General features: G+C 35.8%; 1 protein-coding gene across 2 annotated transcripts in view; it reads left to right on the top strand.

The window, feature by feature from the left end:
• UBA6 (ubiquitin like modifier activating enzyme 6) overlaps nt 1-24,295 on the top strand; it is a 65,234-nt gene that overhangs the window by 35,128 nt on the left and 5,811 nt on the right. For both annotated transcript variants that reach the window (XM_006095641.3, XM_023759629.1), the window contains exons 17-32: nt 350-430; nt 5,986-6,063; nt 7,710-7,891; nt 9,585-9,690; nt 11,178-11,267; nt 11,379-11,459; nt 12,195-12,323; nt 15,047-15,098; nt 15,187-15,250; nt 16,268-16,337; nt 17,682-17,753; nt 19,097-19,214; nt 20,345-20,538; nt 21,545-21,672; nt 22,573-22,660; nt 22,855-22,949. In XM_006095641.3, the coding sequence (XP_006095703.1) occupies nt 350-430; nt 5,986-6,063; nt 7,710-7,891; nt 9,585-9,690; nt 11,178-11,267; nt 11,379-11,459; nt 12,195-12,323; nt 15,047-15,098; nt 15,187-15,250; nt 16,268-16,337; nt 17,682-17,753; nt 19,097-19,214; nt 20,345-20,538; nt 21,545-21,672; nt 22,573-22,660; nt 22,855-22,949 (1,628 nt within the window). The remainder of the gene's footprint in view (nt 1-349; nt 431-5,985; nt 6,064-7,709; nt 7,892-9,584; nt 9,691-11,177; nt 11,268-11,378; nt 11,460-12,194; nt 12,324-15,046; nt 15,099-15,186; nt 15,251-16,267; nt 16,338-17,681; nt 17,754-19,096; nt 19,215-20,344; nt 20,539-21,544; nt 21,673-22,572; nt 22,661-22,854; nt 22,950-24,295) is intronic.

Genomic DNA, 24,295 nt, shown 5'->3' with positions numbered 1-24,295 from the left:
TTCCCCCCCAAACTCCAAGTGTCTGCATCTGTTGGTTTTGCTTATATGCATACATACAAGTCCTTTAGTTGATCTCTTACCCCACCCCCCCCCAACCCTCCCCTACCTCCCGCTGTAGTTTGACAGTCTTACTTTGGTTTATACCTTTTTTTTATTTTCTGTAACTGAGACACTTAATAATGGCATCATAAACCAGTTAAAACTTTAAACTAAAATGAATCAAACATGTTAAAGTTATTTTTAAAGTGTTTATTGTGAGTTAACATTTGATGAAAATTATTATGAAATTGCTCTTTAGTAAGTAGAAGGTCTGATTTTATTTACTTTGATATATTTTTCTTCTCCATAGGTAGGATGTGGAGCCATAGGCTGTGAAATGTTAAAAAATTTTGCTTTACTTGGTGTTGGCACAAGCAAAGAGAAGGGAATGGTAAGACAAAAATCTTTGAGAGTTAAAGTGTATACATATTTTTTTTTGGTGTCCACTTTTGAACTGCATAGATCTGAAGTATTGAATTTTGAGGATAGGTTATTAAGCTAGAAATTGAAAGATTCAAGTAGTGTGACCACTTGTCAAAAGTTATGCAACCCTGTGGCAAAATGCTTTAATTCTTTGCTCCTAAATTTCATTCTTTAATACTGTGCAGCTGATATCTGTACAACCTACCTCATAATGTTATTATGAAGATCAAATGTGAAAGAGCTTTGGAAACTTTAAAGTATATAAATATTGTTATTATTTTATTAGATACTAGTTAATTATTAAGTAAATCTTTAAAATGGGAGGAACTAACATTAGAAAGTTGAAGACTAATCAGATATAATTTCAGTTAGTGATTATCAAAAGAAGGGAATAATATAAACTCGTGTATACAATTTAAATTCTTAAGACTATAAGTGTGAGTTACTTGGAAAGCCATGTCATATATTTTAATAAAAATATATTTCAAATTAAGATGTAAACTAGCTTCCCAGAGTATTGACTTCAGATTTGTCATGGTGACTAATAGTGAATAATTTTATAGTTAATTAAACTTGGCTTATTGTTTCACTCAAAGCGGTTATTCGTTATTCCTGCTCAGTATTTCTAAATGTTGTGTTCTACATACTGCTATTAATTCCAGTGGTTTTAAAATACATTTCTCAAAAAAGAAAATCCTTGGTTGCATGCATTTGGCAATCACCTGAATACTTTTAACTTCTTGTAAATTCACAATGCATATCATATATAATAAAAGAGAAACATGGTAATTAGCCATACCTCCGCTACCCTTCCCATTGGCTAATCAGGGCGATATGCAAATTAACTGCCAACCAAGATGGCGGCCGACAGCCAGGCAGCTTGAAGGGAACAGGAGGCTTGCTTGCTCCAGTGACAGAGGAAGCCAACATTCCCCGCCTGTTGCTGCCGGCCTCTGAGCTTGCAGTTTGAAACATTGTTACAAATATAGAAGCTAAACAAAACCCCAGAAACCTGCTTTCAGCCAGCCGGGATCTCAGAGCTGGAGTTGAAACAGTGTTTCGATTATAGAACCCAAACAAACCAGATACCTGCTTTTAGCAGCCGAGGCCTCAGAGCTGGAGCCAATCCTCAGAGCTAAAGCTGGCCCAGAATTAAAAAAAAGAGAAAAAGGAGCGGTTGGGAGCTTCAGTCACCCACCAGCCTGAAAACGGCCCTCAGCCCCTCACCCAGACTGGCCAGGCACCCCAGTGGGTACCCCCACCCTGAAGGGGGTGTGACCAGCTGCAAACAGCCATCAGCCCTTCACCCAGGCTGGCCAGGCACCCAAGCGGGACCCCCACCCTGATCCAGGACACCCTTCAGGGCAAACCAGCTGGCCCCCACCTGTGCACCAGGCCTCTATCCTATATAGTAAAAGGGTAATATGCCTCCCAGCACCGGAATCAGCAGAACCGCAAGGCCTCCCAGCACCGGGATCAGTGTGACAGGGGGCAGCGCCCAAACCCCCTGATCGCCCTGTGGCTCTGTGTGTGATAGGGGGCGGGGCCACAACCTCCCTATCCGCCCTGCTCTGTTCGTGACGGGAAGGCGCCCCAACCCCCTGATCAGCCCTGCTCTGTGCCTGATAGGGGGGAGCTCCCCAACCCCCTGATCGCCCTGCAGCTCTGTGTGTGACAGGGTGTGGCTCCCCAACCCCCTGATTGGCCCTGCTCTGTGTGTGACGGGGTAGAGCCATAACCTCCCCATCGCCCTGCCCTGAGTGTGACAGGGTGCAGCGCCCCAACCCCCTGATTTGCCCTGCTCTGTGTGTGACAGGGGGCGGTGCCCCAACTCCCCTATCGGCCCTACTCTGTGAGTGATGGGGGAGCTCCTCAACCCCCTGATCGGCCCTGCTCTGTGCGTGTCAGGGGGGAGCTCCCCAACCCCCTGATCGACCCTGCTCTGTGCGTGACAGGGTACAGAGCCCCAACCCCCCTGATGGGCCCTGCTCTGTGAGTGACAGGGGGCAGCGCCCCAACCCCCTGATCCACCCTGCTCTGTGCGTGACGGGGTGGCGCCGCAACCTCCCCATCGACCCTGCCTTGAGTGTGACATGGGGCGGTGCCCCAACCCCCCAATCGGCCCTACCCTGAGCATGACTAGGGGTGGCATCGCAACCTCCCAATCCGCCCTGCTCTGTGCATGACAGCGGACGGCGCCCCAACTCCCCAATCGGCCCTGCTTTGAGCCCGACCAGGGGCTGCCCCTAGGGATTGGGCCTGCCCTCTGCCACCCGGGAGCAGGCCTAAGCCAGCAGGTCGTTATCTCCCGAGGGGTCCCAGACTGCGAGAGGGCACAAGGCCGGGCTGAGGGACCCCCCTCCCCGCCGAGTGCCTCTAGTTCTATATAATAAAAGCCTAATATGCTAACTGTCTGGTTGGCCGTTCAACCAATCAAAGCATAATATGCTAATGATATGCCAAAGCTGTTCAACTGCTCGCAATGACATGCACTGACCACCAGGGGGCAGATCCTCCAATTGGTAGGTTAGCTTGCCGCTAGGGTCAGGCTGATTGGATCTAAGAGAGACGGGCTGGAGATTCCTTGGAACCCTCCCATGACCCCTCCCCAGCTGGCCAACCTCCCACATCCCTCCACAGCCCCGATCGTGTACCGATGGGGTCCCTTAGCCTGGCCTGTGCCCTCTCACAATCCGGGACCCCTTGGGGGATGTTGGAGAGCCGGTTTCTGCCCGATCCCACAGGCCAGGCCGAGGGACGAATTCGTGCACCGGGCGTCTAGTCTATATATATAAAAGCCTAAGCAACTGTTATGACTGGTTGAACAAATGACCAATCAACCAGTTGCTATGACGCACACTGACCACCAGGGGGAAGATGCTCAACACAGGAGCTTCCCGCTGGTGGTCAGTGTGCTCCCACAGCTAACCTCCTGTGTCCAACCATCCTCCCACAATCCCTCCCCCTCCCGCCCAACCCCCTCCCCCCCGGCCAGCTAACCTCCCAGCTCCAATCAGCCAGATCGGGACTGGGTGAGATAGGCCCCAATTGGCCCTGATCACCGGCCAGGCCAAGGGACCCCACCCATGCACAAATTCGTGCACTAGGCCTCTAGTTAGCATATAAAGATTAGAAAAAGAGTTTCAGTAAACAAACCTACTGACTTCAGGTAACAAAACAAGGTAAGTTAATTGGGACAGATTTTTATCTTATTGCAAAGACATCAACTTGCTGTGTAAAAAAAAAAAAATGTTTAAGTCTTTACATACGTAGCAAAACTCACTGAAAAGAAGGAAAGAGAAACAAGGTTCCAGGAAACAAAAGAGAAATTAATTCCTAAACTGAAAGTTGTGGTGACTTCTAAGCATTTGTCTTTTTCTTTTCTTTTCTTTTCTTTTCTTTTCTTTTTTTTTTTTGTTGATTTTTAGAGAGAGAAAGTGAGAGAGAGTTGGGGGTCATCAATTTGTTTTTCCACCTGTTTATATAATCATTGGTTGATTCTTGCCGACCAGGGATTTAACCTGCGACCTTGGTGCATTTGGACAGTGCTCTAACCAACTGAATTACCAGGCCAGGGCCAAGCATTTCTGTCTGGAATATTTGTCCAAAACATTAAATAGAAAGAGAAGTCACTCATGACAAATTAAAACACAGAGCATGCACCACACTGGTAAATGGGGTCCAAAATTATACAAAAATTTTAAGCAGAGACTTAATATAGCAAATTTAGGACCATTTAAACCTCTAGAGCTCTGACTAAAACAAATGCAAAACTGCATCATGACGATTCACAATAAAAAGTGATAATCAGCTAGGAAAAAAGTACCACCTCGAAAAACAATGAGCCAAGGAAAATGGAAGAATTAGTACTCTCTAAGTACTGTAGGTAATAGGAGTGCTACAGATAATAGAAAAATCTAGAGATAATAAAACAAACTTAAAAATGAAGTTAGAAATGATCAGAGATTAAAGTAAATAAATAAAAAGAGAAATGATCAAAGATTAAAAAAAAGGAAAAGAAACTGGGAAAAGGCCCTGAAATTTTTCACAAAACGCCAAATAAGAACTTCTATATAGTAAGTGAGGTCAAAATTCAAATATAGCTGAAGTAAGAATTTATTGGAAATTGCATAGTCCAATGTAAGTGCAGAATTTTCATAGAGAATGAGGAAGAGACAGTTTCCAAGGATAATGGCAAAAGTTTTAACTTTGGATGATAAGTGCATAATGCATTATGCAGATGATATGTTATAGAGTTGTATACTTGAAATCTGGTTTTATTAATGTCATTCCAATAAATTTAATTTTAAAAAGTAAACATAAAGTAATGAAAACTGAGATATGGGCAACAACCACCAAAATGAAAAGAGACAAGTGTGTTCAAACAAATCAAAGGCAAAGAGAAAAAGAGAAATTATCTAATAGACTTCTCATCAACAAGAAATGCACACCTATGCCCTGACTGGTGTGCTCAGTTAGTTGAGTGTCAGTCACTGGTTCAATTACCAGTTAGGGCACATGCCCGGGTTACAAGCTCAATCCCCAGTAGGGGGCTGCAGGAGGCAGTCAATGGATGTTCCTCACATCAATGTTTCTCTCTCTCTTTAAAAATCAATAAAAACATTTTTTTAAAAAGAAATGCAGCCCTAACCGGTTTGGCTCAGTGGATAGAGCGTCGGCCTGGGGACTGGGGGGTCCTAGGTTGGATTCCGGTCAAGGGCATGTACCTTGGTTGTGGGCACATCCCCAGTAGGGGGTGTGCAGGAGGCAGCTGTTCGATGTTTCTCTCTCATCGATGTTTCTAACTCTCTATCCCTCTCCCTTCCTCTCTGTAAAAAAAAAAAGGCAATAAAATATATTTTAAAAAAAAGAAAAAGAAAAAGAAATATACACCTAAAGATAGGGAATCAGATCTTCACAGTGCAAGGTCAAATTACTATCAACCCAGATTTCTGTACCCAGCTAATTATCCTTCAAGACAAGATATTTGACAAGTAAAATGATGAAAAACTATCACTAACAGGTTCTCACTGAAAGAATTATTATATAACATGAACAATTCATGAAGCAAGGGTAAGTAGAGACATTTGTCAATATCTTAGACCGACTTTTAAAGCCTTTAAAATATTATCTGATTTGGAAGTGAATGGTTAAAAATAAGTAAAATGTTCATTTATAACATGGAAAATAGAAGGGAGACTTTAGATATCCTCTAATTGTTCAGAAGCAAGATATTTTAATTAATTTTAGATAAATCACATATGCATGTTTAAATTTTGAATTTAATCACATAAAAGTAAATGTTTAACTTGCTTGATCTGTTCCTTTGCTAAGCATTAATTAAGTGTAAGTATAAAAGAGTAGTAATGCTAATCATTTTTGAATATTTGTATTCATATAATGTTTACCAGCCAAAATAATTTAGAATAATGGTGGGAGTTGTTTCAGTCATCCTGAGAAAAACAAAATAGATTTAAACTTATTAGTTACATAATTTCAGCCATTTTCTTTTCTTGATATTAGGTTACAATTACAGATCCTGACTTGATAGAAAAATCTAACTTGAACAGACAGTTCTTATTTCGTCCTCATCACATACAGGTATGTTGCTATGTGTTTCAAATTTAAATCATCTGTTGTGTTATACAAAACAGAAGAGAATTTCCTTTTAATATAAAGAAAATGGTGCTTGACAAGCATAATATATTCTTTATTTATTAGAACCTCAAATTACCAAATAATGGGAATGATTATAGAGGAAAATATTTTTTAATATAATAATTGGTTTTTCAATGATTTTGGATTGTTGTGAAATGTATGTGGTATTTTTTTTCATTTTATAATCACCAAATTATGTCAACATATTTTATTTTAGAAACTATATATATATATATATATATATATATATATATACACACACACACACACACACACACACACACACACAGAAACATTTTCTCTAATTTGAAGTGTTCAAATTTAGACTTATAATTTTGTGCTGTATTTATTTTGTCTGATTAATACCCCTTTTTATTATAAAATAATGCTTTTCCATCTTTTTCATAGTGATCCAAATATTTAAGTCAGAAAAAGAAGCAGTTTAGTCAGTCAAGCAAATTTGCTTTTACTTTTGAAATTTTTTTTTATTTTTTAATGACTCATAATCATAGCTTAAGAATGTCATAAACAGAAAAGTAACTAAAGCAGGTGGCATAGTTAACGTAATTGACTCATCCAAATATAAAGAACTAAATAACCGGGTCTTTCATGAACTATAAAATGTATGTCACAAAATTAATTTACTTAACTGTGCATTTAACTTAGAGAAGAACTTGGCCTATTTATTATTTTACTGAGTTCTAGCAAAGTTTCTGCTTTGTATGTATATTAACAGCACTGAGAAGTAAAAGCATGTCAACTAAACAGTGTGAGAAGAGACAGAAATACCATATTAAAACTATGTTCACGTATTCAAACAGAATGGTCTATACACATTTAGTGTCAAAACCATTGTTTCCAAGTAAACTTTGTTGACATTTAAAATGACACCAATAATCTTTAAAAAAATAATGAATTATGTTTAGGGTACTTTTTTTTAATAAAACTTGAAACATGTAATAATTTTTTTAAATATTTGTATCCAGAAATAGTAAAATTTTTTAAAGATTTTATTCTCAAAGTGTTAAATTACCGTTTGTTTGAGAGCTTATTTTATGTAGTTTGAATTTCTAATAATGTACTGAATGTATTCTCATCTTTTTCTGGGCACTTAGCCGATTTATAACTAGGAAGAACAATGTGCTTTTAGTTGGACTTTTAACTAGTTGTTGTTGTTTTTTAATTGATTTGAGAGAGCGAGAAACATCAATTTGTTGTTCCTCTTATTTATGCATTTATTGGTTGACTCTTATATGTATCCTGACCAGGAATTGTGAGGTATCGGGAAGATGCTCTAATCAACTGAGCTACCCAGACAGGGCCTAACTAATATTTCAAGAACTCTAAAGCATTTAGCTGTAAAAGAGAGGTTGTTTAAATTTCAATGTATAAATTATTTAGACTGCTGGGCACTATTAAATGTAGTCTGAATACCGTCTGAATGTAATTTCCACAAACTAAAACATGGAACTTGATCTCATTCTCACCTCCATATATATTTTCCAGAGTGACAAGAATGTGTAAGTTCAATCATAGGCTGTCTTTTTCTGTTTAACATTTGTTTCTTCTGTTTGTTGTTGTTTGTTTAGAAACCTAAAAGCTATACTGCTGCTGATGCCACCCTGAAAATAAATCCTCAAGTAAAAATAGATGCACACTTGAACAAAGTATGTCCAGCCACTGAGGCTATTTACAGTGATGAGTTCTATAATAAACAAGATATAATTATTACAGCATTAGATAATGTGGAAGCCAGGAGATATGTAGACAGGTATGTAATTGAAATTTAGGTTCATTGTCTTTATTTATTTTTTTAATTTTTTAAATGCTTTTATTGATTTTAGTGAGAGGGAGAAAGAGAAACGTCAGTGTGAGAAACATCAATCAGCCCCCTCCTACATGCTCCCTCCATTCTAAATTAATGGAGCCGCAACCCAGGCATGTGTCCTGACTAGGAATTGGACCTGCAATCATGCAACCTCTCAGTGCATGGGTTAGTGCTCAGCCATCAGAGCCACACTGGCCAGGGCATCATTGTATTTTTTGTTTGTTTTCACTTCTGTTTCCCATGCCTATTTGTTGAAAAGTTACTTAATTTTTTAATTATTCTTTATGTTGCTAATATAATACTTCCCAAACCCTGTGATGATTTCTCATTATACCTAGGATAAAATTTAAAATCTTGAACATAGCCTCAATGTTTTTTATAGTGTCTGTCACTTACTTGGCCACCTCTCCAGCTTAACATTTACCTATTCCTTCCTGGCTCCCCTTATTCCAGCTACACATTTTTTTTTTTCAATTCTTACAGAGCATTCAGCATTTTTTAAATTATTATTACTAGAAATTCGTGCAAGGGGCTTGGCTCTCACAACTGCGGCGGCTGCCCTCAGCCCTCGCAGCCCTGGCTTCATCCAGAAGGTCGTCCGGAACGACGTCCAGAAGGTCGTTCGGCTGTCCGGTCATATTACACTTTTATTATTATAGATTTTTTTTACCTCAGAGACTTGCACATACTCTTCTTCAGCCTCAGGAAATTATGTTTATGTTTTCCCAAAACTCCTGATCCCAAATTTACCTATTTACGTCTCACCTACCTTTGTTTTTTTCTTCACCCTATAGTTGCAACCTAAATGTCTTTCTTTAACTGCCAAATTCTAAATTAAAATATCCTATGGTAATCTTCTATAGCACTAAGCATTTTCCTTCATAGCACTTATTTTATTGATGCACATATTCATTTAATGTTTTTTCTCTTATTAAGTCATTTATTTAGGAACCATTTATTTTCCCATCACTGTATCACTGGTGTTCAACACATGATGTCATTCAGTAAATATTAGTGAAATAAGAAGAATGAATGACTATAATGTGTACATCTTACATAATTTTTCTTACATTTTTATATGCCTCTTGAATGTTAGGGTGTTAGAGCAGATATATTAACAGAAAAATTTATCAGTTGAGAGTATAGTGGAAAGTTTATTTTTCCTTCCATGGTCATAAGAAGGAAAAATAATTTTAATAAATTGTATAGAATACAGGTATTATAAATATTTAAGAAGGTATAGTATTGTTCGGAATTAAGAAAGTATTGAGAAGATATAGTGGGATAGAACCTATAGCCAGAAAGTAACCAAAGAAGAAATAAGAAGCAAAAGTAGAAAGGATAACATAGCTAAGAGTTAACCTAAAGGGAAACAAGCCCAAAATGTGGTGGTGGTGATGGTGGTGGTGGTGGTAGAAGGTAGAGACAAAAATGACTAGATTGAACAACATAATTTGTTGGGGGAAGGGGACAGAAATGATTAATGAGTTGTTTGGTGGTAATGTATGTTTCCTAAAATATTATAGTCCAGTAGTGATCAGTGTGTGAAGTGGTCAGTAGACAGTGGTAGGATTTCCTCTGCCTGCATTGTTGTTGCTCACTTTTGTGCTTGTTTCCTATTGTCTTTTTCAAATAGCCGTTCTGTAGCAAATCTACGGCCCCTCCTGGATTCTGGAACAATGGGCACTAAGGGACACACTGAAGTTATTGTACCTCATTTGACCGAATCTTATAGTAGTCATGTAAGTGAACCAATTTTTTTAAGTAAATGTCTCTTCTTTATATCTTATCATTTTATTGTCTTCATCAGTCCACAAATTTGATTTAGCTTCTCTAATCCTGTTTTGATCTGCCAGTGATATTCATACATAAGTGTATGTACAATTTTAAAAATATATCTGAACTGATTTTTTTTAAATCATCAAAATTTTGTTTTGGAGTCTATTCTTTTGTTTACTGTTTATTTCTCAAAGCTGCTTGATTAGTTTTCTAACAACCATTCAACTGTAACTCATGAAATATTAGGGATCAAACTATATATATATATAGGTTTTTTTTTACTATAAATGATATTTAGATATAACTTTTTTAAACCCCTACAAGTAATCTTGATATACTGATGAAGCTGAAAATTACTGGCCTAAGAAATAATTGCAGGATTTAGGATTTAAAGAAAGATCAACCTAAGTCGTAAAGTTGAAAGAAGTATATATATTTTTTCTTTTTGTTTTTTTTCTCTTTTTTAAAGAAGTATATTTTTTACATTTGTAAATATCCCTTTATTTAATGAAAATGTTTAGCTTAGTAAAATTTCAAATATTTTATATTTTCTCATTTACTCTCATGAAATCAACATTATATAATAAAAACATAGAAAACAAATTGAGGAATTTAATTTGATGGAAATTAGATGGAGGAAATCATGATATGTAGGTTGTTATGTTGGAAATTTTTCAAAGTAGAGAATATTATAAAATTCCAAAAGTTCCATTGATTCTCTTATTCTATATCTTTCTCAAACCTTTTCCTGTCTTCTCTGACCTCATACTCAAAATTGAGAATTTAATAATCTTCTGACTTACCTCTTTGGTTTATATTTTACGGTATTTCAAAAATCAACAAACTAAAATATAAATATCCATTAAAAAGAGACCAAGTGAGTAATTTACATTGGGTAAACAAATAAGCATAGGCCAAATGTACCCTCTACAGGATATAGAATTTTTTCAGTGGTTCCTTTTTATCTGAGACAGTATAGGCATTTGCCATTTACTTTACACACTTTCTACTCAAAGCTGTACCAAGCATCAAGGACATATTCATGTTCCCCAGTTTTTTTCTCCATGGAGAAACTCATGGTATGCTGTATTGGGGATTCTTGAATTACTTTTCATAATAGGGAGTAGTATAAAGTTTTAAATGTAACCTCGATTCTGGGAGGGGAAAAATTAGTTATATATGGTGGTCTTCCATGAGTGCCACATGGTGCCAAAAATGATCATAGAATTCATGTTTGTTGTTACATTGCTATTAACAAGTAGATTAAGTGTCAAAAGAATCAATTTGTCTTCTTGGTGCCTAGAAGAGAGAAGATATAAAAAGGTTGGATTTCTTTTATTTTTGAACTTCATTTCTTTTTTTAATGGTCTTAAAACATTCAAGTAAATTCAATCAATAAAAAATTGCCGTTGCTTCTCTTAACTGTCTGTTGTCACATTTTATAAATTAGCGGGATCCCCCAGAAGAGGAAATACCATTCTGTACTCTGAAATCCTTTCCAGCTGCTATCGAACATACTATACAATGGGCAAGAGATAAGGTAATAAAGATATTTGTTAAAGGAATATTTTTTGTAGTAGTAGAAAAGAAGATATTCCCAGCTTCCAATTAGACTTCTGTTTGTAACTTTTTTCCCTCTTTTCCATAACAGTTTGAAAGTTCCTTTTCCCACAAGCCTTCATTATTTAACAAATTTTGGCAAACCTATTCATCTGCAGAAGAAGTCTTACAGGTAAAAATCAATATGTTTTAATACAAACAGCGTTTTGTGTCATTTTATTTAAAAGTTCCCTGCAATTGGTTTATTTTACCTCTTTAAAAAGAGATTAATGTGATTATTATTGTTTGTGGTAAGTACTTGAAGAATCTTAAAATTAGCAGGTCACAAATGATCTTTTAAAAATTTATTTTATTTTATTTTTTTAGTTTGGTTGAACTATATGGAGTTGCCTATATTTGACCATGTTTGACCCATAAAACATCAATTCATATGATTCAACCTAATAAGAGTGTTATAATAATTCTAGGAGAGCTACAAATAATAAAACAGCTCTTTGTGAGTTCTAGTGAAACTTTCACAATTGGATAGTAATATCTCAGACTTATACTGTCATGGTGAGGACACATCAAAGATGTTTTCTTTCTTTCCTTTAATCCTAAAAATGCCAGCTTTTTAGTATAAAACATTATTCTTAGTACTTATTTTAGTCAGTACATACATACTACCAGTAGCTAGCAAAACAGAATAATTTGGGAGACAAGAAACTTTAGAGTTAAAATTTGATGTGCTATTTTTTTGCTGTTTCCTCTCCAAAAAAGAAAGAAAAGAAAGGGAGAGAGGAGAAAGGAAAGGACAAGTAGCATGAGATGGCACTTCAAACTTTGGCTAATACTCACCTGGGAGAGTGAGAGGAAGGCAGAGAGAGATTAATTGGAAATGCATTTGTTTTGTTTTTTCTCATTCTAGAAGCTACAAACTGGACACAGTTTAGAAGGCTCATTTCAAGTTATTAAATTACTTAGCAGAAGACCTAGAAATTGGTCCCAGTGTGTAGAGTTAGCAAGATTAAAGTTTGAAAAATATTTTAACCATAAGGTAAGTATGCATTATAAAACATTTAAAAAAGGTCTGCCCTTGGCTTATTTAATTACTACCAAATTAATTTCATTGACCTGAAATGTCTACTCTTTCTTTCAGGAAGTTTTTCAGAAATAAGTAGTAAATTAACTGAGAACAAGTGCTGAGTACACAACTAATTTCTCTTTAAATGTCACTTATTAAAAAATGCATTTAAACTTCACTAATTGGCTTGTTAGAGATACATTTAACTTATCCTCCTCTGTCTACAAAATTGGGTTTTATTAGATAGAGGTTCCTTCTGGAGTATAAGGAGTATATTTCATCAGTAGTCTAAATGTAGTTTGTTTTTCAGAGTAAAGGAAAAGACTGAAAAAATAAAGAAATTCAGTCAGAAATTTTGTTGTAATTTTGCCTTCCCCATCCTGTCTGATAATCATATTTTGTGTTTCCTAATTTGTAAAATGGGGGTAATAAGTTGGTACCTAATTCATAGGGCAGTGATGAGGCTCAAATGAGTTAATCTATACCAATAAAAGGGTAATATGCTAATTAGACCGGCCATCCTTCTGGACAAAGCCACAGTGGCAGGGGCTGAGGCAGAGGCGGTTACGGGCGATCAGGCCGACAGGGAAGAGCAGTTAGGGGGCGATCAGGCTGGCAGGGGAGGGCAGGTAAGGGCCATCAAGCTAGCAGGGGAGGGCAATTAGGGGCCATCAGGCTGGCAGGGGAGCAGTTAGGGGGCAATCAGGCAGGCAGGCAGGCAAGCAGTTAGTAAGTAGCCAGCCGTCCCAGATTGCAAGAGGGATGTCCGACTGCCAGTTTGGAGAGGGTGCAGGCCGGGCTGAGGGGAGCCCCCCTCCCATGCATGAATATTGTGCACCGGGTCTCTAGTACATGTATAAAGCAGTTAGAACAGAACCTGGCCCATAAATACTCAATAATATTGGCTGTTTTCTTACCTCCAATAACTTAACAATTGCTAGAATGTGTCCTGTACTCTCTTTTTAATATCCTCCTCTCTTTGGGCTTTTACCTATTGGAATAAATATTAAGTTCATCCCTTTTTTAAAGTTTTTTTTAATTATACTTATCCTGCAATTCACTTTCTTCTTGGCTCTACTTCTTGGAAAAAGTGGTCTATACTCAACTTTGCCAACTCCGCATCCAGTAAATGTGTCTTCTTTCCCCATTCTATTCAAATTATTCTGACCATAATTATCAATGATCTCTTGTTTCAAAATCTCGAACTGTTTTTAGTCCTTATCTTTTGTAGGTTTTTTAAAACTTTTTATAATGGAAAAATTGAGAACAATAGAATGTAGAGAAAATGGTATCATGAACTCCCATGTAATCATCATATATCTGTCACCAAGGTTGAATAATTAACAACTCCTAGATAATCTTGTTTTAATCTATAACTCCACCCAATATACCCTTCCCCAGGTGGTTTTGAAGCAAATCCCAAACATCCTATCTGATAATAGACAAACATGGTAATTGACCGTACCCTTGCTACGCCTCCCATTGGTTAATCAGAGCGATATGCAACTTAAACACCAACAAAGATGGCGGCTAATTTGCATACTGCAGGCAGGGTGGGACAGCGCCATCCCGCCTGCCCTGCTGCCATCCGGGCCTGCTATCTGTGACCCGGGGCGGTGGGCGTCGCGTGTGCGACCTGACCCGGAGCGGCCGGGCGGTGCAGCAGCGATCACTGGCCCACCTGGTCACCATCTGGGCATCCCGTGTGCGACCCGGCCTGGGGCGGCCGGGCGGGGCAGCAAAGGCTTGAAGGCGGCTCTGGCCAGAGCAGCGAAGACTTGAAGGCAGCTCCGGCCGGAGCGAAGGCCTGGGTCCCGTGTTCCGACGGAAAACCGGTGCCAGCAGCCAGGGGAAGGGAAAGCCTATTGCACGCATCTTTTCATGCAATAGGCCTCTAGTACCACTATAAAAAATACAAAATAGTATGTATTATACTGGTTTAATTTTAATTTGAAAGTTGCTGAGTAATATGTAACACGCCACCATTTCTGTAAAAAGGGATGAAATAATCTAATTTGTGTTTGCTGTAAATGCTGTTAACCTAAAAATAAAAGGCCAAATTGAGTGGCAATAAACATTTAGATGAGATCCATAAGAATAGCTATTTAGGAAGCACTGATTCAAGCAGAAACTAGAATAGTATTTCGATTAGGAGGTGAAGGCAAGGGGTATTCATGAGAAGGAGAAAAATTACAGGAATAGAAGGGAGGAATTTTTTTTTCTTTATGGGTCTTAATACTTCAAAGAAGGAATTTCTATAGATGCAGATATCAGCATAGTGTTGCTAATTCTAAAGAATATCTAATTTTCAGTCTAATAGTCATAATGCTTTTCTGTTAGCTTTATAAACAGTTGTTTGGGATACAGTACTGCCTTAGGCCCAGTCCAGTGATTATTTCACCCAGTTTTACTATTCCAAAGGTTTGAGGGTTAAGACCTGTAAGGCAGTTCTTCTGGGATGGTGGCTCAGACCCATTTTGAAGTGGCTTCGTTTATATTATTTTTTATAATGACAAACTATTAGTGTTAATTTTAAAATAATAATAGAGCTTATTCCAGGTTTTGGTGTGGCGGGGAGAGGGCAGTGACAGAATCCAGAATGGACAGATGTAGTACAAGAGTAGCTGGGAGACTTCACTGACATCTTTTTGTGTGTTTTCATTGTGTGTGTTTTTCACTTCATTTTTTTTCTTTAGGCTCTTCAGCTTCTTCACTGTTTCCCCCTAGATACTCGATTAAAAGATGGCAGTAAGTATAGCTGAGTATTGAGAAGAAAGTTTAATGTAATTTATTACTGGCTGTCTCAGTTTAAAATAATATTTATCTATTTTGTTAGGTTTGTTTTGGCAGTCACCAAAGAGACCTCCCTGTCCAATAAAATTTGATTTCAATGAACCTTTGTAAGTATTTACATCCAGGTTTATATTCATTTGTAAATTTTTAACTTTGTATAAGTTTATCTTACTGGGAAAATATTCAAACTTTTTAATGTTAAACATAGTCTGCCCAACCAAGCCAGTCACAACAACCCTTCTTTCCACACAATTTATTTATTCTCTATGATAAATACCCTCATTATTTTTATCTTTTCTAAAATGAAACCAAAGCGTCACCTCTTTGACTTTATCCATAAAAAGTGAAGAGACAGCAGATGTTCTCTATTTAATGAAGCTAGTATATAGGAAATTTAAGTTATTTGGGGGTAAGAATGATTACTATTAAATATCTCCCTAAATAACCTCAAATTAATTTTCAAAGGAGTTGGTCTTTGAGTGAATACCTGTATACCTATCCAGATGCGATATACACTTTATATATATATATATATATATATATATATATATATATATATATATATATGTATATATATACACACACACACACACACACACACACACATGCATACACACACATATTAAACACTTTGCGTGTAAGCCTTCCTTTATGCTTAGGTTTTCATCCGGTGCTTAATTTAGGCTTCCACTCACCTAATCCTGACTGCTTGTTCTATCAAACTTACCTTTCTTTGTTTTAATATACTCTTTTGCTTAGTATGAACCACCTGACATACACTTTTTAAAACCAAATATGTAATGCTTTTTTATGAAATAAAATGAATTTTCTTTGACTAGTGTACTTTTTGCTTCTCTGACCACTCATATCCCCAAAGTAATCACAGTCACTACTTTGAAATATCAGTGCTTATGAGGATAAACATCTGATATTTTCTGTCTATAGCCTGTACAGTACTTAGATCTAGACCAGAATTTCACAGCCTGACTTTTAAAAAAATAATCTTGTAACAAAAATTCTACGGTTATTTTCTTCAACATTTTAAAGACTAGTTTCTGATGAATTAAACATCTTATTTGAAACTGTGAATTCACACTTTGTTTTTTGTTTTTTTAATTTCAAAGGCACTTCAGTTTTCTTCTGAATGCTGCAAAATTATATGCTACAATCTATTGCATTCCATTTACAGAAGAGGTAAGATATTCTTAAAGCTTTAGCAAATGAAACAAAGCCAGGCTAGAATTAGATGACTTATCAGCTAATTCCATCATCAAAATGTGTTTATATATTATGAGAATTTTTTTTTTGTTTTTTTATTTTGTTGCATTGTTGCCCATAGCAAAAGCTAAAATTTCATTGCAGCATTACTAAGTAGAAGAAAGTTAATTTTCTTTCTTCCTAAGTTTAAGTAGTGAAACACATTTATAAAAGCAGCCTTAGCTTTATTTTTAAAACATTTATAACATATTAACTTCGATTTTAATTACTCTGACACCCAAAAGGAACTATTTTATAACAAATTTAAAATATTCCTTAGAGATTCTCTTTGTTAACATTTGTTTGGCGTACTTTATGATGCTTTTTTATATTCTTTTCAGGAAATTTGAAAATGCTACCTCATATTGACATCTCTTAGTCCTTATCATCATATCCATTCTGTTAGGCATTATCTTTTTTGACTAACTGTAAAGGATCCAATGCAGTTTCATTTGAGAGGCAAATTTGCAGTAGTGAATTTTTCCCCACAAATGCATAGTAGAGCTAAATAAATTGTAACACTTTTAAATAGGCTGAATGGGGAAATATGAACCAGGTTCATAAAATTCTGCCTATTTTAGATCTAGATCAAAATAGATCTAGCTTCCTAGGATCCAGATAAAAATGCCTGTTGTAGATTAATCCTTTTTAGTTAATATACAGTAAAATATGCTGTGAATGTCCAGTAAAAATAATGGCATACAGTCTAGTATTCTTTTTGTAAAAAGAGTCTAATTTTGTGATGTATCATAGGTGACCTCAAAAGCAGTTTGTCTCAGTTTTTCCTAAGCAGTTTCTTAATAGTAAATATGGATCTGATAACCTTAAATTTATCAAAGTTCATCTTGAACCATTTAAATATATTCATGTTTTCAAAGATATGAATTCAGTTTACTTATTTATTTTATTTATTGAGTATAATTTTATGCCGAGAGCTTTGTAAAACAATGAAGACATAGTCCTCAATCTTAAAGCACTCAGTCTGATACAACCAGTTGTAAAACTACCTTTATAAAAATTTGTGGAAAGAACTAAGCTTTTAAGTTTCTTGACAGATAAGTAGTTTTTTGCACATACCACTGTTCCCCCGGTCTTTTGGGTTGATATTTCTATAGAAATAAAGATAACTGTCATAAATAGGTATAGTCTAAATAGTCAAATGATAAATTATTCAAATATTTTTATATGAAAAAGGACTTTTTATAGGACGATTTTAGCTTTAGATTTCAGAATTAAAAGAAAAAAGGTTGTTCATAAATTACTTTTTTTTAAAAAAAACAGGACATATCAACAGGTGCCCTCTTGAATATTCTTTCAGAAGTAAAGATTCAGGAATTCAAACCTTCCAGTAAGGTACGTTTAGAAATTCTTTTATTTGGCAAATAGTTATTGAATTTCTGTATGTGTCAAATTCCATTCTAAACTGCCGGGAGCCCTGGACCCGCTGGGATTGGACCCCAGCACTAAACCTGGAGAATCCAGGTTAGGGTTATAAAAATCTGAGTTAAATGTCTTTTTAAAATAAAAAAAATAGTACTTTAATTACTGATGATGTGGCTAGTTTCTTAGTTTGAGAATATTAACTTTACTACTATCATGGGATGTCCAGTAAGTAATTCCTTAAGGATAAATTACTTGTATATGTTGCCCTGCATTTGTATAAAGAAAGACATATTCTTTGGAAAAGAATTGCTTGTCAGCAATCAAGAAATATTTAAAGGATACCTATGTATTTTATGGATCTCTTGTTTCTTCGAAGACAGAAAACAGCTCTGTACTAGTTAGAGCCATGAAGTTTGTTTTGAAGTAGATTTGTGAGAATCACAAACTTTTGATTATTATCAACTTTATTTTAGTGTGGAATTTTAAAAGAGAACCATATAAATTCAGAGCTCACAAGCTATTCAGTAAATATTTTTAACACTCACTATAAACAAGTTTGTTATATATATATATTTATTGTGGTTCTCTTAGTGAACAAAGTAAGCATTCTTGAGAAAAAAGTTTATCATAGAGTTTAGGTGTCAGTGTTAGGAGACAGATAATAAAGAAAACATATAAACAACATAATGTTACCAACTTCTGCAAGTGTGGGGAACCTTTTTTCTTCCAAGGGCCATTTGGATATTTATAACATCATTTGAGGGCCATACAAAATTATCAACTTAGCCCTGGCCGATGTAGTAGTGGTGGTTGGGCGTCAACCCAGGAACTAAGAGTCGAAGGTTTAATTCCTGGTCAGGGCTCATGCCCAGGTTGCAGGCTCGATCCTCAGTGAGGGGATGTGCAGGAGGCCACCAATCAATGATTCTCTCTTATCATTGATGTTTCTAACTCTCTTCCTTCCTATCTCTCTAAAAACTAATATAAACATTATTTTTTTAATTATCAACTTAAAAATTAGCCTACTATATGTGGTCTATCATTTAATTAACTCATCCATAATGCCTTGCAGGGGCAGACCAAATGATTTTGCAGGCCTTATACAGCCCACAGGACTTTATGGTCCGTGGGCCGGATGTTCCCCAACCATATGTAACTAGTGGAAGGTATAAAACACCATAATGATTAATAATCTGATTAAACTAGGTAGGGGGAATATTTTCTCTTATGACTTATTTGATAAAACAGGCATGATAACCAAACTTAGATATTGGATGTGATACATTAATGAGCATGTATACATGTATTTAAAGGTTGTTCAAACAGATGAAACAGCACGGAAACCAGACCAGATTCCTATCAGCAGTGAAGATGAGAGGAATGCTATATTCCAACTAGAAAAGATTATGTCATCTAATGAAGCTACCACAAGTAAGAGCTAATCTTTATTAAAATCTTTTGAACTTGGAGAGATTTCTGTTTTTGCTAAGTTCTACACCCAAAAGCTTATGGGATTTAATAATAATAATAATGATATTAGTTGATTTCATGATCTAATGAAAGATACTGTTCATCTTAAACTGTGACTGAATTCATAATTTTCTCCACCATTGCCCTACTCTCAAAAGCTCAAATGTAAGTCTGCTTTGTTATTGTTCTGATTTTTTTAGGTTCTGTTGTGACTCCTTTTTAACTTATGACTAGCATAATGAGCAAAAAGTGGAGTCATTAAGTTAGACAAGTAAGTCACTTCAGGATAAAAATGCATAGACAGATTTTTTTTTCTTGGCTTCTTAGTCTCCATAATTACACACAGGGAATACAAACTGACCTACACACATACTTTGTCTTAAACATAGGGAAACTGAACAGTTAATTCCTTAAAAACAGAGCTACTAATTCATGTTTTTAGACCTGCTCATCATTTTTCTATTACACAAATCAATAGTTCCCAAACTTTTGGGTTTTATGCACAGACCAATAAAATTCAGGGAAAACAACCAGGATTATTTATTTTACAAATAAAAGGTAACCATCTTAGTTTATTAATTATAGTTCTGGAAAAAAAACATACTATCATTTCTTGCTTTTTCATTTCATCACAGATCAAATTATACCTATCTACAGAATGATTATGGGAACCACTGATCTAGAAATCTTTAAAAAAGATGCATATTTTTATTTGACCAACTTACCCTATTCTTAGTTATCAAAGGTCAAATGTTTCAGAGTAGTATGTTTCAAATCAACTTTCAAACAATACCCACTGTTGCCTTTTTATTGTAAACCACTTACTAGCAGATGTGGTACACGGCTTTCTTATTTTTCTATTTTTTAGAAAACTTTTTATAATCTAGAAACTTCTCTAATCTAGTGGTATAAAAGCCATTATTTTCATTTCCTTCAATATCTGCAGTTCCTTGCATTTTTCTTGTACATTTCAGTCATTCAAAAACATAAACAAAAAAGAACCTATAAGAGTAGTGAACCCACATTGCTTTTCACCTGGTAAAATATTTACCACTTACTAGGAATCTTATTTTTCTGGTTGTTATGATCAGGTGACCTTCAGATGGCAGTCCTTTCATTTGAAAAAGATGATGATCGTAATGGACACATAGATTTCATCACAGCTGCATCAAATCTTCGTGCTAAAATGTATAGCATTGAACCAGCTGACCGTTTCAAAACAAAGCGCATAGCTGGTAAAATTATACCTGCTATAGCAACAACCACTGCTGCAGTTTCTGGCTTGGTGAGTTTATTATTATTTCAGTGAAAATGCATCTTTTTCATAGCCTCTTCCCTTTTTCCCCATTATACTACCTCCAACCAGTCACTCAGAGATCTTAGAAAAGGAGAGGTATACATATTGATCTTATAATTTAAAATTGCAAGACATTTGTTAAAGTAATCTACATTTTAAATTTTCACAATAAAAATATATTTTTATTAATTTCAGAGAGGGAGAGAGATTGAAACATCAATGATGAAAGAGAATCATTGATCAGCTGCCTCCTGCATGCCCCACACTAGGGATTGAGCGCAACCCCAGGCATGTGCCCCATCTAGGAATCAAACTGTAACCTCCTGGTTCATAGGTTGATGCTCAACCAGTGAGCCATGCCAGCTGGGCAGGTATATAAACATTTTAACAATAAAAAAATAAGCTCTGTCAAGATAGTTTAATTTTTCTTACAGGCACTAATCCTCTTAATCATCTTTGTGTCCTCCATACCAAGCAGGTACTCTTTTTCTTGAATAAAATGAACTGCCCTGATCTTTGCTGTTGGATTTTAGTGCTCTGCCTTAAAAAATTGTAATTCCCTGTTTGTGATTCAGTTTTCTTACAATTTAATCTTCCCTTAATGATTCAAAATCTTTACAATGGCCCTAATTATTACACTGTATACAGTGTTATTCTTAGAAGTCATGTAATTATCTGCCCCTGTATTGTGCTTAGACTATTGTATTTTTGAGTTCTGCTATCTGCTTTCAAAGTAGGAAGATTACCTGGTTAAGTTAACATATATTTTTTAATAACCTTGTTCACCATGTAGAGAATAGGTGGAGAGTTTGAAAGTATATATGCTAAAACTGGAGAGACTTATAAGAAATTTATATTACTCTAGTCCAATACTTGATTTTACTCTTTATAGAGAAATGCTTGAGAAGAATCTAGGGACATTAAGTAGAGATAATTAAAGTCATTAATAGTTTTAGCCTTTTTATATAATCAGTGTACCTTTTTTTTTATCTAGGTTGCATTGGAGATGATCAAAGTAGCTGCTGGCTATCCCTTTGAAGCTTACAAAAATTGTTTCCTTAACTTAGCCATTCCAATTATAGTGTTTACAGAAACATCTGAAGTAAGAAAAACTGAAATCAGGTATGCATGAAGGTCTATTTCTTGTACATAATAAAATTTTTACCTTTCAAAAGGGAAAAATACTAACTTCACATTTTCTTTTTTTCCTAAATCTATAAATTCTTACCAATACTTCAAGAACAGGTGAAAACCCTATCTTCTTGGAGTATTTTTGACTAAACCAGCCATATAACTCTCACAATACTTAATCTGTCACACTGTTTAGCATTGTACTGTTTTATGGTTTCATATACCTAACTCAAATGAATTAGAAGACACCTTAGTTTCTGACTAATGGATTATCCAATTTAGAATCTAGTTCCAAAAGCTATGTGACATAGCAAAGCATTTGCCCTGGATCTTCATTTTTGGCTTTCCAGACTGGCAACAACCAAAAATTTGAAAACATCTATCTTGGCAAGAGTGTGAGACAGCACTTTCATATATCACTGATGAGAGTATAAAGTAGTGTAACCCATAATATGGGGAATGTAGCACTGTATTTCAAATTTGCAGATACATTTACATTCATATCAAATGATATATGTACAAGATATTCATTCTGGCATCATTTGTCATAACCAAAGATTGGAGCAACCCAACTGTTCAGTAGTAGGGCACTATAACATCCACACAGTGAAACTCATGCAGGTGATTAAAAAAAGAGAGGGGGAAGACTCTCACTAAGTCATACTGATTTATAATGAGATGCTAGAAAAATAAATAAGGAACTGATAAAAGTGGTTACCTGTGTGGTATGTTGGAGAAATAAGTTTATGGAATAATTAGGAGTTGTATTTTCCTCCCCCCACCCCATATTAATATCTAGCTAAGTTACAAATAATGGACTTCTTGGGGCTTTTTATTATTATTATTAAAGGGAAGAAAATTAAAATGTTTTCTGAATATTTTCTACAACAGAAATGGAATATCATTTACAATTTGGGACCGATGGACTATACATGGAAAAGAAGATTTCACCCTCTTGGATTTTATAAATGCTGTCAAAGTGAGACACATATTCACTTAGCTGCTTTGAGTTTATTTTTTATACATTAGTTGCTTTGAGTCTTAGTTTTATACATAAATTTATGGGACAATTTTATAAGTATTATTTTTACTGGCTGTAAAACATTGTCACCCAAAACTTTATATTTAGATGGAGCTTTGATTATTGTTTCTCTTTTGGATATTCACTTTCAGGAAAAGTACGGAATTGAGCCAACAATGGTGGTACAGGGAGTCAAAATGCTTTATGTTCCTATAATGCCTGGTCATGCAAAAAGATTGAAGTTAACGTAAGTATCACACGCTATATGCAAAAGAGTCACAGGAATGGAAACATATAAGCTGGATGTACACTGGAAAATTAAATATAGAGGTTTATCGAAATTTAGATAGAAATATGTGTTTTACTCCTAATGGCAATCAAAAGACCGTGAATCTACCAAGCTCAGTTGGCTACCTCTCAAGAGAGATTCTTAAGATTATAATACCCTTGTGAATTTATTGTAGTTCAGTGTTAACTTTTCAGCCAATAGGCTTAGAAACCTGATTTGATCAACATATCAAGTGAAAATAGATCCACCTCTCCTGTGGAAACACATAATGACCAGGAATATGAGACTGAAGTATAAAAACAAAAATGCGTAATTATTATTTTCATTCATTCACAATTTTTTTTTTAGGAGTATCAACTATACCCCTACTTTTATAAGCATTAGGGGTATAGCAGTGAGCAAAGCCAAGTCCTTGTCCTACTTGGAGAGTTTGCATAACAACTAGATAAGTACGTCAGATAGTATTAAATGCTATGGAGAAAAGAAAGCAGAATAAGGGGGTAAATTGCTATATTATATTAAGTAGTCTAGTTAATCCTTCTGCTTGTCATAGGTAGCATTTCAGCAGGGACCTAAAGAAAGAAAGGGAACCAAAAAAGTCAGTCTTTACAATGGTCTGCAAGGCCCTAAAAGATCTGGTTCCCAGTTACTCCTTTAAATTCCTTTCATACTTCTCTCCCTTTACTCTCAAAATTCTATCTATACTGGTCATTCTTTCCTTTCTTTGAACACTCCAGGCATGCACTAGCATGAAACCTTTGCTCTCTTGTTTCCTCTGCTTGTAACTCTTTCTGAGATAACAACCTGGCTAATTCTCACCTCTGGTCTTTGTACCTCTTGAAGAGGCCTCCGTGAGCCCTGTTAAAATGCTACATTCTATCTGCTACCCCCTCCTCGCATGCTTGATCTCCTTTGCTCTACTTTTTCTCTTTAACATAGAATTTATCACTGACTTGTAGCTACTATATAATGTTTATTATTAATTATCTGTTTCCCCCAGCACCTAGACCATTAGCTTCACAAGGGGTTAAATCTCTATTTACACGGATATATTTCAAGAACCTAGACCAGGGGTCCTCAAACTACGGCCCACGGGCCACATGCAAATACAAATATTGTATTTGTTCCCGTTTTGTTTTTTTACTTCAAAATAAGATATGTGCAGTGTGCATAGGAATTTGTTCATAGTTTTTTTTTTAAACTATGGTCCGGCCCTCCAACGGTCTGAGGGACAGTGAACTGGCCCCCTGTTTAAAAAGTTTGAGGACCCCTGACCTAGACCATTTGTAATACTTAAGCAATAA

This window comes from Myotis lucifugus, unplaced genomic scaffold (assembly GCF_000147115.1).
Source record: "Myotis lucifugus unplaced genomic scaffold, Myoluc2.0 scaffold_159, whole genome shotgun sequence".
In the NCBI taxonomy this organism is placed as follows: Eukaryota; Metazoa; Chordata; class Mammalia; order Chiroptera; family Vespertilionidae; genus Myotis; species Myotis lucifugus.
This window is presented reverse-complemented; position numbering and strand designations above follow the sequence as displayed.